The following is a 14,106-nucleotide window of genomic DNA, read 5'->3' as shown; positions in this document are numbered from 1 at the left end:
TCATTATAAGAAATTTGAAGTGATTAATGTTTGCATGAATTTTACATGCTAATGGTTTAATATGTTTATTACATTTACACACAAAATCAATTAAATCCAGATCATATGTTTATTCACAATTATAGTATTGTCAACACAGTGGAATGTGATTGTGATCATATGAATCAAAAGACTAAGTCCTTGTTTCATCAGTGTTTTGGATTTACACTAATGTGATAATCAGCAATGATGTGTACTTACACTTGGAGTAAGTGTTATGTTCTTTCCAGGACATTAGTAAAGTATACTAGTTTCGAATGTATGGAGTATACATTGGACTGGACCGATATTGCAACTTAGTTAAGATATTACAAACTTACCGTTATATCTTTCCAAGTCAATATCATAGTTGATCTTAAGATTAAAAGAATCTAAATCCTGATATGCTTCGGCTCAACTCAGGAGTACTATTCATGTTCTTTGATTTATTAGTTAAGCTTACTTTTGGGTTAGGGTGATACATATATTTTGGGAACATGATAGTATGATTGAGTGGGAGTGCTGAACATAAATATGGAATCTATAGCTTCTACTGGTGTATAGAAGTCAAGTGATGATTCCCTTCGAGCTTAGGAAATAGAAGTAAATGGATGAGCTCTTGTTTAAGTGACTAATTCTTAGATCACTAAACACCATTTACAGGTAGCTAAGTGTTTTAAGGGGCAAAATACATTGAGGGGTGAGAACGGTAAAATTATCCCATCTCGATGTAAATCATCTATATAGAGGATCTTTGATCACAATAAGATTATAACAATAGTTAAATGAGATAGCATATCTATATCGTGGAACATATAATATGCTCTATATAAGTCTGAGAGTGCAATTCTAAGTTCTAAGAGTGGATTTAACGAAGAATTAATAAGTAGGGAATTTACTTAGTAAATTCGGTTCACTTATTGGAAGCTCAGCATATAGATCCATCCCCATTCTAGTTGAGAACATACTGCCTGTAAGACTCAATAATTGATTTGTGATTAGTCAATTATAATTCTAAAGTTAGACTATGTCTAATTTTTGAATTTTCACTAAGCAGGGGCGAAATTGTAAAGAAAAGAGATTCTAGGTTTATTCATTTATTAATGGACTTTATATGTCTAGTTAATAATTAAATTAAATGACAATATTATTTAATAATCTATTTTAGTTATTAAAAAATTAGTTTTGGCATTTAAAAGGTTAGAATTGGAAAATTGGCGTTTTTGAGAAAATAGAAATAAAATTTGTGAAAACTGCAAAATCAAGTGGGGCCCATTATGTACACCTTGGCCAGCCACTTTATGTGGAATTTCAAATTGATATTTTCATTATTTTAATGCCAAATAATTCCTAACCAAAACCTAGTAGTTGCCTATAAATAGAAAGTGATGGCTCAGTCAAATTACATAAGTTTTCATTATTCTTCTGACAGAAAATTCTTTCTTCAGAAAAACTGAGCCTTCCCTTTTCTATACCTTGGCCGAACCTCTCTCTCTCTCTCTCTTTCTCTTCTAAATTTCGAACCTTAGTGATAGAGTAAGTGCCCACATACAGCAAGTGGTAATTCAATCATAGATTGGAAGATTGTGAAGGATCACATACACAAAGAGAAGGACATTCGGGCTCAGATCTTGATAATACTCTGCGACAGAAAGGATACAAGGGTTAGAGATCTGAGTGGAAGGAGACATTAATTCCGTTGCATCAATGTAAGGTTTTCTTAACTTTATATGTGTTTAATTTATCGTTTTAGAAAGTTCATATTTAGGCTGTTAAACAACATACTTGTGAGTAGATTTAAGATCCTGGTGAAATAAATTCCAACAGGTATAACCAAAGGTCTCTTAAAATAAATTTTGTAATTATAATATGAATTTATTGAATAGTTTTTTTTTTTTTTAAGAATGCCAAAAACTTTGTTTATCATAAAATTAATGTAAATATTAATGTAAATATGAATTAACAGATAATTAATTAAAATAATTAGAAAATAAATAAAAATTTGAAAAAGAAAAATGAGAAAATAGAAAAATTAGCTCTTTAAAAGCTTAAAGGATTACATCACCTATCCTAACATTAGAATTGTATAATTATATAAATATAAATATATAGATAGATATATAAATATAGCTATATAGAGAACTATTTAGGGTGTGAGTTATGAAAATAAAAGCCACTATATTAATCATATTTATGAATGATTTGATGATATTTTTTATTTATAGGTAGTTATTTAGGATGTGAGTTATCAAAAATAAAAAGACATTATATTAATATCCTATTAATAAATGATTTAATAATTTATTTAAATAAATTAATAAATTTTTTTAATAAATAAGAAAATGGAAAAAATAAAGAATAAGAAAGATAGCTCATATATGATGTCACATAGCCTCTTTCAAAACCTTCCTTTATATATATATATATATATATATATATATTGATTAGTTATTATGGGCTATTAATATAAATAATATAAATTATGAATTTGTGAGATTTTTAAGTAAAATATATTTATTTAATGTGATATTTAGTATGAAGGTGGTATTTAATATGAATCATTAGAATTGTTGCATTAACCGTAAAAGATTATACACTAAATTGATGCAAAAAAAAAAAAAACACCAGAATAGTGTAACCATTAGAGAAAGTTTTATAAAAAGAGAATATAAAGTGAGGAAATAACGTTCTAAAATCACTTCAAAATATTAATTATTTTTTCCTTTTTTTAATTCACTTTTATCAATTTATCATTGAAATATATAAAATGGTTATTGAAGAAAAAATAATATAAATATCTTTGTACTTTTTAAAATTAATTATAAGAAAAAAATATGTTTTTCTATAAAAATATTGACTAAAAAAAATTAAGTTTATACATATAAAAGAATTATAAACGATTAGTTTCTGTATTATTTTATTTTATATTATCTGTTGACGTGATTTTTCGTTAATTGATTTAAGAAGATCATAAAAATAAGAAGACTATGCTGAAGTAATATTGGATTAAATAAAACCGCTAAAAGATGAAAGAAGACACCAGGATTTATAATAGTTCACCCCATGTCAAGATAATAATAGGGCTACATCTACTTTATATTTTATTGGTTGGACCCAACACACCAGAATTATGTTCTCAAGTGTGTGTGAATGATATTACAGAAAAAATTTCTAAGAGAAATCTATATCAAAACTTATGAACGATGGATCATGAGAGACCAACAATTCACAATCCAACAATCATGGACCAATGTTCTTGAGAACAGAGGTGAAAAGGAAGCAAAAAGAGAAATTGGTCTCTAATTCTTGGTGAATTCGTGTCTCCAATGATTGGGTCTCTCAATGTATTACTACTACCTGCCTCAATATTTGTCTTAATGGGGGACCTGTTGGTAAGATTTTTCCCTCCTGCGGCCTCCGACAAGGTGATCCCTTATCTCCCTATCTTTTTATCTGGGCGGCAGAAATACTATCTAGGATGCTGGAAAATGCCCAAAAGTTGGGGATCATTAAGGGGATCAGGCTGAGTAGGGGGGGCCCTCTTCTTTCTCATATTTTCTTTGCCGATGATCTCATTCTTGTCGGGAAAGCTAATACGGAGGAGGCCAAGGGTTACTGGGATTGTCTGGAGAAATTCTGTTCTTGGTCGGGACAAAAAGTGAATAAAATGAAGACCTCAATTTTCTTTAGTAAGAATACTCCCAATAATATGAAGCAGAGGATAAGGGAGATGTTGGGTTTAGGATCGCCAGAAGGTAATGTTAATTATTTGGGGCTTCCTCTATTCAGATCAAAACAAAAGGATGCAGATTTTAACTTTATTCTGGATAACCTGACGACTAAATTGCACGGTTGGAAAGCAAAAACTCTATCTAAAGCGGGGCGTGCAACTCTTATCAAGTCTGTGGGTTTAGCTCTTCCTCTGTATGCTATGCAAACTACCAAACTTTCTAATAGACTTGCCAGGAAGATTGATGGATTGGTGCGCGATTTCTGGTGGGGTTCTGAGAAGGGTAACAAAGGAATTCACCTAAAAGCCTGGGACAAACTCTGCCTCCCCAAATCCCTAGGGGGTTTGGGCTTCCGAAAATCCAAAGAAATGAACCAAGCTTTCCTCGCTAAGTGGGGGTGGAATCTTCTGACAGGGAACCAGTCTTTATGCTGCCGTATCCTTGAGGCCAAATACCTTAAAGGAAAGTCCTTTCTAGATTGTGTTTCGAAAGCCTCGGACTCGTGGTTTTGGAAGAATGTAACTAAATCAAGAGACGTCATCCGTAAAGGGGCTTGTAAGCGAGTGACCGATGGCCAGGATACCAACATTTGGTTGGACCCTTGGATTGCGCATCTAAAGGGCTTCACTCCCCATTCTAGTGGGCGGGTAGTGAGTAGGGAGACCAAGGTAGCCGAGCTCCTGTTACAGAATGGTGGATGGAATATCCAAAAGCTCCACCATTTGTTTAATCAAGAAACAATCTCTGCTATCCTGAGTGAGGGTGTTCCTGCTGGTCGAGGCAAGGATAGCTGGTTTTGGACCTTGGAAAGTAATGGTCGGTTCTCCTGCAAATCAGCGTACTTGGCCCAGACTGTGGATAGTTCGAGCCCTAGAGAGGTTGCTCCCTCTATGTGGAACAAGCTTTGGAATAGTAAAATTCCGGAAGAGACTCAAGGTCCTTTGGTGGTGTATTCTGTCCAAGGCTCTCCCAGTTCGATCGGTGTTAGGTAGAAGGTTTCCTATTGAGGATGAGAGTTGCCCCCTGTGCGGAACAGAAAGTGAAACTATGGAGCATTTATTTCTCTCTTGTAATGTTGCCTTTCACCTATGGCGGTCCTCTCCTTGGGGTATCTTCCCTATCTGTGATGCTGGTATAAGAATGTGGGATTGGGTTAAGTTCTTATGGGATCTCAAAAACAAAGGAATTAATGAGCAGGAGACCTTTTTATATGCTTCGCTCATCATTGACACAATCTGGCGGACCCGGAATGAAAAGGTACACAATAGTAGTCCGGTGGATATCTTTAAATGTATAGACTCTGTTCGTTTTTCTTTTGCAGATCATCATGCTTACTTGCTCCCTTGTCCAACCCGCTGCCTGACGGAATCTTGGAGTCCACCCCCACAGGATTGGTTGAAGCTCAACTGCGACGTTAGAGTGGGGATGGATAGCATGTGCGCTGCTGTGGTTGCAAGGGATCACGTCGGCAAGGTGGTCTGGGTTTCTACAAAAAGACTGGATTTTTCTAATGCTCTCTGTGGGGAAGCGGCGGCTTGCTGTTTGGCTATAGAGGAGGCTAAAACTCGTGGTATTGAGTTCCTTATTGTGGAGAGTGACTCGAGGGTGGTGATCAACGCTCTTAATGGGAAGGAGTCCTGTTGGGAGCTTGATTACTATGTCTCTTTTTGTAAAAATACCTCCACCTCTTTTATTGGTTGTACTTTTCAATTTGTTCGTAGACAGTGTAATTTTATAGCCCATAATGTGGCTAACTGGGCATTTTCCCATCAGAGGTTTGGCTCTTTGCCAATTTCCTCTATGCCTGATATTATATTTTGTAATGACCGCGAGGTCTAACAGTTTCTCATCTAATACAAGTACGCTTTTCTTCAAAAAAAAAAAAAAAAATTCAACGTGAGTGTTTTGTGCAGCCAAAAAGAGAGATCTCTTCACTTAGGTCTATCACTATGTATATATAGGCCTAGAGTTAGGTTGTGACTCTCCACAATCCGTGAAATCTTGCCAAAAATGTTGCATTCTATTACAAAGTAACAACAATAAATATAAATAAATGAATATTTAGGAAAAATTCCACAATTATAGAAACTATATTATCTTTTGGTAGTTTTTGTTTTACACTATAAGTTCTAAATGTTTTAAAGTGGTTTTTGTGTTAGACTTTTTATTTGGGCTTACATTAACTTTTATTGGTTTTATTAAAACCTAGGTTGATTGGATAGTTCTTTGCTGTGTTAGCCCATATTGTTGGTGATCACTTGTTAATGGGCTTAGCATCTATGTGTAAAGTCTAGGTGAAGCAGAAGTGTGGGCTTTTCTAGTTAACTGAAGCCTTTGATGAGCAGACCTAGTCCAACTAGGGTTATGTAGCTAAGTCCCCTCCCTAACTCTATAAATACATATTGTCTCATCACAATTGTATACCTTTTGATAATCAGATAAATAAATTGCTTCTGATTTAGAGATCTAGGGAGGAAGACTTAGTTGATAGTATTGCACTATCGAATTGAAGTAATTACTATGGATCGAATTGAGGTAATTGCTATGGATCAATCAGGTACGCATACCTAATTATTATATATTATTATTGTGTTCTATGTTATATACAAATTTATCTTGGGTTTATCATTAATTTATCTAACATATGGTATCAGATTGTCTATTGTATATGATTCAGAACCTATAATTTGTATAACAATTAATATGTATATGTTAATTTTCTTCAATTACATATTAATTTCGCTATTATTTTATGTTGAATTTTTTGTTTTTCAATCTTAAAAGTTTAGGGGTTTTATTCCTTATTAAATTCTCTTTCTTTTGATATATTATTTGCATAAAATTGTTGAGTAAATTAGGAGAATTTCAAAATTAAACTTTTAGGGTTGGTGTATTTGAGTTTTTTTATTATAATTATAATTGATTGAAATTGATTATAAATGAATGATTCTTCATTGTTTTATAATGTGGATACATATTTTAATTTCGGATTAAGTGGAAAATCAAGAAATTTTATGAATTTTTTTGGGTTTGAAATTTTCGGATTAAATTACTAGATCTACGATTGTTTTGGATGTTTTACCCCGAATTGAATCCATAGGTAGATTAGATTTACAAAACCGATCCTAACCCCTCCTTTTCCCGAAGTTTTCATCGCGTTTTTGGCCGGAAAACAGCTCCGAACCCGACTGCCCACGAACCGGGTCGCGTGACCCGCATGAGGATCCGGCTGGAGGAAGAAGAAGACCCTCCTCTGCGATGCCCACTCTCGGCAGCGGCGTGTGGGGGCGTGTGGGGGCGCGTGTGGCCACTTCTGATGTCATTTTTCGACGTTTTTTTTTCCAGCGTGCTTAGAATTTAATTTCTGATTTTCTATAATTTTTAAATAATTTTTTGACTCGTTTAATAATTATTAAAAATATTTTTTGATAATTTTTTGAAATCTGTCGATCATAGAAATTTTTTTGGGTTCTTCTCGTTCCATATGACATAGTCACTCTCTTATTTGATTTATCTTGACTATGTAATTTCCACCAATATTCTTTCTTTCACATTTTTCCATTATTTGTTGTTCTAAAATTTTAAAATTGATTGTTTGATGTAAAAATAATACGTTATGGTGGACACTTTATTTTTGATGATCAACATATTATAAGCAATTAATAAATCTCCTTTTGAAAATTTGGTTGAAAATTATTAAATTTTTAATGATTATTTTATCACCAAAATTCATATGTTATAGAAAATATTTATTTTGGTTGGCTATATGTGTAATTACTTGCCCAAAGGTAGTAATTATATATATTAGTTCACATTCCATGAAGTGAGTTAATATTAAATGTGTATATTTTAATTATTTGCCCAAAGGTAATAATTTGAATATATATTTATTATTATTTTTTTTAATTAATATATATTATTTAAGAAATTTATTTGTCCAAAGGTAATAAATTCTGAATTGATATGTATTTTTTTTTTATTGTTAACTTCATGAAGGTAGATCATGTGTGTGTTATATTCTCACCCCAAAGGGGAGTTTATAATGACCAGTTGACTCTACAATATTTTCTAATTGCTTGGCTCATATAGCTTGATCAAGTTTTAATTTTTAAATTTTTTGGTCTCCTTTCTGAGAACAACAATAACGTTTTTATCTGAATTCTGAATGCTTCATTTTTCAATGTTGTGAATATTGTGGGTAAGAAATCTTATATTAAGATAATATCCTTATTTTATGGCACGATATATCGGGTCATATTTCTAAAGAAAGAGTTGATCGATTACTTCTAGCTAAAATTCTTCCTCCTGTTGATGTTTCTGGTTGGGATACTTGTGCTGATTGTACTTGTGGAAAATTGCCTAAAAAAAAAAGAAAGCAGACTGCTAACTGTAGTCACTCTTTATAAGAGATTATCGACAATGACATCAGTAGACCTTATTCCACCACGTTGTGCAAAAACAAGTATTTTATAACTTTTATCAATGATTTTCCTCGTTATGGCTTTACCTACTTGATTCAAGAAAATCTAACACTCTTGATAAAGTCAAAATCTTTTGAAATGTTCTTGAGAAACAATTAGAAGGAGTCATCAAAGTTATTCTTTCAGATCGTGGAGGAGAATATTATGATCGTTATTCAGAATATGGACTACACATGAGGCCTTTTGTGGAATATTTTCAAGAAATTGTGTAGTTTCTCAATACAATATGTCAGGTTCACTGTGCAAAATGGCATTGCTGAAAGGAGAAATCGCACTCTCATGGATAAGGTTAGAAGCATAATAAGTAGATCAAAATCTTCCAGAGTTTTTATGGGGTGAAGCACTTATGACTGCAACTTATATTTTAAATCGTGTTCCCAGTAAATCTATTCCCAAAACCCTTTTGAGTTGTGGACTGGGCGGAAGCCTAGTCTGAATCATCTTCGTGTATGGGGTTGTCTAGCTGAAGTAAAGATTTATGATCCTAATTTGAAAAAGTTAGATCCGAGAACAAATCGTTGTTATTTCATTGGTTATCCAATGCGCTCAAAAGGCTATCGCTTTTACTGTCCTACTCGTGGTACGCAAATTGTTGAATCTCAGACTGCTAAATTTTTGGAATTGGATGTTGCTGAAAAATATTCCTTCAACATCACTTGAAACGGGGGAGTCATCTAAAGGAATTTTTATTCCTATGTCTTTTCAAGAGATGATAATACTAGCAGTCTTATTCTTACTCTAGTTGATAACACTCCCATTGCTGATGAGTATATTGCTCCTAATATCTAAGATGACGAGGGTCCTATTATTGATGAGGAACCTATTATTGAAGAAGGTTTTGTTGTTGATGATGGTTCTGTTATCAGAGAAATCTAATTGTGGAATATGTCATTCAAAATGATGGTCAACAAATAGAGGTTATTCCAGAAGTACCTCCTATATGGAGATCTCAAAGACAAAAGATGTCAATAAGGTGTGATGATAATTTTATTTACCTTGGAGAAGGTGAATGTGATCTTGGTCATTTTATGGAACCTCTCACTTATAGTGAAGTACTTAATTGTCCACATTCTTCAAAATGGATAGAAGCCATGGATGATGATATTAAGTTCATGGACAAAAATAAAGTATATGAGGAAGTTAGTTTTATTACCTGATGGTTTCAAACCAATAGGTTGCAAATGAATTTTTTAAGAACTAAAAGGATAAAATGGGACATATTGAAATGTATAAATTACGTTTAGTGACAAAAGGCTTTACTCAAAGAGTGTTTGATTACACTGAAACTTTCTCACTTGTTTTCACTAAAGATTCATTTAGAATTATTATGGATTTAGTTGTGCACTTTGATTCAGAGTTGGGTCAAATGGTTATTGAAACTGTTGTTCTGAATGGAGAATTGAGTGAGCAAGTCTATGTATCTCAACCTGAAGGCTTCGAGGAAAATAGAAATGACAATTTAGTTTGCAAATTGAAATGATCTATTTATTGTCTCAAACAAGCATCTCACCAGTGGTACTTGAAGTTTGATAAGGTTGTGACACTGTTTGGGTGACACGTGCCACTTTCTTGTGGAAAAAGATGGCACAGGTAGCATGACATAAAAATGAGCTTTGGAATGGCTTCTTTCAATCATTTTATGATCCTTGTTATTGGAGGAACGCATTTGGATAAGTCCCTTTAGTACTTTAAGAGTGGTGATCTGTGCCATCTTTTTGTGCCAAAAGATAGCAGAGGTCTCATAGACCATAAAGGAGAGAGTTTTTGTGTAATTTTAACTTTATGTTCAAGTACTAGCCACATTGTACCTTAATGAGTCAAGTTTTTGTTGATTTCCTTCTTAGATTGAGGTCTCTAGGATGAAAACTCTTGCGAGGGCCCACAAGTTGGGCACTCTTAGGTGTAAATCCCAGCACTTAATAATTGGTTAGTATTTTCATAGTTTTCCTGAATGTGACATGGAACTCTCAAGTAGAGTATCTCAGCTCGTCTTGGTCAAAGCCTCAAGTTTGATTTTCAGGTATAACATTATCAATTAAGATTATGTGCAACTGAATATTTTTCTTTACAAGTGGAAAAAGATAATAAAATTTACCTTATTCTTTCAAACCAAATTTAATTTATTGAGTAAGTTATCTACATATTTCTCGATTCTCTGAGAGTTATATTACTTGTCTACATAATTGATGATTAATGATTTTCTTTTTATGCATCTTATATGCATCATAAAGGTGCAGTGTCGTTTTTGGTTTTCTGAACATTTGTTCTCTCCGTTCAGAGACTTATAATCGCAGCAGAGGAGGTATCTGAGATTTGTGTGTTAGATTTACTGTTGTGATTGGATCTGAGGAAAGATATACTGTGAAAATCTTTTCCCTTTTCCTTTCTCAAATGAGTTGTTAAATATGCCAATTTAAATCATTTAACAGTTTGATGTAAAATCTATGTAACTCAAAAGCTACTCAACTTAAATATCAATTAACTTTATTTAAAATAAAAAAAAAAAAGTTACACTTATAATATATACAAGATCATGACTATTAATTAAAGCAAAAAAAACATATCATAGATAAAACTGATCTTAATTATATAGATAAAAAGATGAATTAATTCATTTAGCATGGAGAGTAGTTGGGGAAGCAATATTCTCAGCTTGTTGATTCACATTCTTCTCATAGTAATGGTAAATTGCAGCACCAGAAAGCACAGCCAGTGTCAATGCTTGAGCGTGCATCCTAATTATTTAGAAAGACCGAAACAAAATCAAACACTTTTCATTTTCATCCAAAATAATCACACAATTTCAACAAATATACTAGAAATATATGTATATGTGTATGTATATACCTGGCATGTATGAGCCGAAGACTTGGTTTCATAATGGGTGCACTTGATGATCCTCTAGAGTAAGCTAAAGAGGCTCCAATACCTGATGCCCACAAAGCTCCTGCAGTAAAAACAATTAACCCACTTTATGTCAGTGTCAATTATTTCTATGATTCAAAATTTACCTTCACTAAAGAAGAAAAAATAAAGAAGAAGCCTATAATTACCAATGCTGGTGAGCTTGTTTTCTGAAACCCATGACTGAATTTTTTCCATTTGAGCTGGCTACTTCTTACTTCTTTAATTAATACACTAATAAAAAGAGATAGCTGATAAGTTGATGAGATGGAGGGAATATGATATGAGAGCTGGTTTGAGTGTTGAAAGCAGGGGTTTGGGTTAGTATTTATAGAGTTAGTGTGGCCCCTTGGTTTATTTGGATGTATCATATATATGCCTTTATTGGTCCACTGAAAACTCAAACTAGAGGCTTTATTTTACCACTGGTATTTTTTTTGGAAAGTACTTGATAGAAAAGTGTGCCTTTCAGAATACTGTCCTTTTATCAAATATACTTAATACTTATATAGATAAGCCCTTGGATTTGCTCCAGCTGTTGATCCCAGATAAATTTCTCTAACCTTTTTTTATTCATTAGTATTTTATGCATTATTATAGTTTTGTTTTGATCAAAAAAAGTTTTGGTATGTGTTGGGTGAAAACCACCTCGAAAACCTTTTATAAAATTATTTATCTTCCTACTAGATACAATACAATTGAAAAAAAAAAAGGAAAAAGAAAACAGATATCTTCTCTTTTGACTTACTGATTAAATCAGAGAAGAAAGAACAAAAGTCTCACTAATAATTAAATTGGAAAAAAAAATTGCTTATTAAGAAGATCAACTCAGGAAATTGTAGCTATCGTGTATATGAATGAGAGTAGGTATATTACCAGTAAAAGCAGCAGTAGCAGTTAAATTCAAAATATGGTATATTAAATTCAATAGATGAGTTAAGAATTTTAAGGGACAACTTAAAACTGTGTTCTAATGAGAGATAATGGAGTGTTCAAAGTTGCACTAAATCTAAATCCAATACAGCGGAAAGTGACAACTTACCCAAATAATAATAAATCATTTTCTAAAGGAATTAATTCGATTTGAAAAATTAGAAAAGTGGTTTTTATAATATATATTTATATTATAAGAGAGTTTTTGTAAAAAAAAAAAAATAATAAATAAAATAAAAGAGTGGACTCGCTTCTGTCAGATCTATAAAAGAAGAAACCTTTCATATCTACAGGGAGAAACAAATTAAAATTCATGCCAAAAAAGTTATTAGAAAAGAAACATAAAATCATACATATTCAAAAGCCAATCAATATTCTATCTGCATATATACATAAATAATGGAATTTTTTTTTCATAAATATACAACAAAAACAATATAATTACAAAAAATATGTAAAAAAAAATTATTTATAAAACGTATACATTTTGAAAACTTATTACATGAAACCATATATTTTAATCATTAAATAATATAAATAATTAATGATTACTAATTACCATAAATAAATTAATATAATTAATATTTGTAATATTATTTTATAATATCTTATCCTTATGTTTATTATATTAATGTTTTAAAAATTATTAATAATAAAATATGTTTATTAAAACTCAAAATAAATAATTTCGTAAAATTAATTAAATAAATAATAAACAGTTTTATAAAAATAAACAAGTTAAATATTTTTTTATTCAAGAATAAATGTTTATTATTTAAGTATGAATTATTATAATTTAATAAGATTTTTTTTAATAAAATACAATATCAAAATTATAAATATTAATGTATGTATATATAAATCAATGCTTAAAATTATTAAAAATAAACATGACACACATAAAGTGATATAATAAACATATGTGAATATATTTTGTTTATTAAATTAGTATTTTTAATAAATAGAAAACAAAATAAACATATATAGAAAGTATTTTATATTATTAGTATGTTTATTATAATTGTAAACATAAAAATAGACATACCCAATTTATACTTTATACTAAAATAAATATATTTTCTTTCTATTATTTCTATATAGTGATTATTTTTTAATGAGTTAGTGAACAAAATTTCTATGGAAATACAATTCTTACATCAAAAAATAAATAAAAAAACATAACTTTATAAACTCTAAATATTATCTAATTAGAATAAATAAACATGACACTAAAAACAAAGAAAAAGAAAAAAAAATAAACAATTATATATATTATTTGTTTTTCTAAAAAAAATTACTAAAAAATAAACATGACACACATAGAGTGATATAATAAACTTATGTGAATATTATTATTTTGTTTATTAAATTATTATTAATAAAAAATAAAATAAACACATATATACATACAATAATTAATAATTATTACCATATATATATTATAAAAAAAATTGAAAAAAGTTTCTAGTTGTATATAAAAATGTATGAGAAAATGGTAATAAATTTTTTTACACATATTTTGTAATTAATTAAAATAATGTATACAAAATTGTAAAATACCCTAAATAATAAGGTTTATTTGTACCGCAGGTCCCTAAACTATACATATTTTGGCAAGTTGGTCCTCAAATTTTGACAAATTAGTCTCCAAACTATATAAGTTTTGGCAACTTGGTCCCCAAACTTTATATTTTAGTAAATTGATCCCCCAAACTTTTATTTCTTTAGCAATATTAAGTTCCCATTATTAGATATTGACATTTTTATTATTTATTTTACTTACTTTAATTTATGTTTTTGTGTTAAATTTAAATAGTTTTATTTTTTAAAAATTTTAATACTTTTGAGAAAAATAATTATATTAATATTTTTTATTTTTTATATTAATATTAATATTTTAATACTTTAATTTATTATATTCATATACATTAACAATAAGAAAAAAAAAATACTAGCGGACACGTATAATAGCTAGAGAGAATTTTAACTCCTCACATTTTTATATTTTAGCATTTGTAGTATATTTTATTGTTGATTTA

At 30.5% G+C, this 14,106-nt stretch overlaps 1 protein-coding gene across 1 annotated transcript; it reads left to right on the top strand.

Annotated features, from left to right (window-relative positions):
- Window positions 1–4,796: 4,796 nt before the first annotated feature.
- LOC133035713 (uncharacterized) lies at window positions 4,797–5,588 on the top strand. Its single transcript, XM_061111856.1, has one exon. It carries the CDS (start codon window positions 4,797–4,799, stop codon window positions 5,586–5,588), a length of 792 nt encoding a protein of 263 aa, XP_060967839.1.
- Window positions 5,589–14,106: the final 8,518 nt, after the last annotated feature.

Source organism: Cannabis sativa, chromosome 1, assembly GCF_029168945.1.
Source record: "Cannabis sativa cultivar Pink pepper isolate KNU-18-1 chromosome 1, ASM2916894v1, whole genome shotgun sequence".
NCBI lineage: Eukaryota > Viridiplantae > Streptophyta > Magnoliopsida > Rosales > Cannabaceae > Cannabis > Cannabis sativa.
Note: the sequence above shows the minus strand (reverse complement) of the source record. Positions and strands in the feature narration are given on the sequence as shown.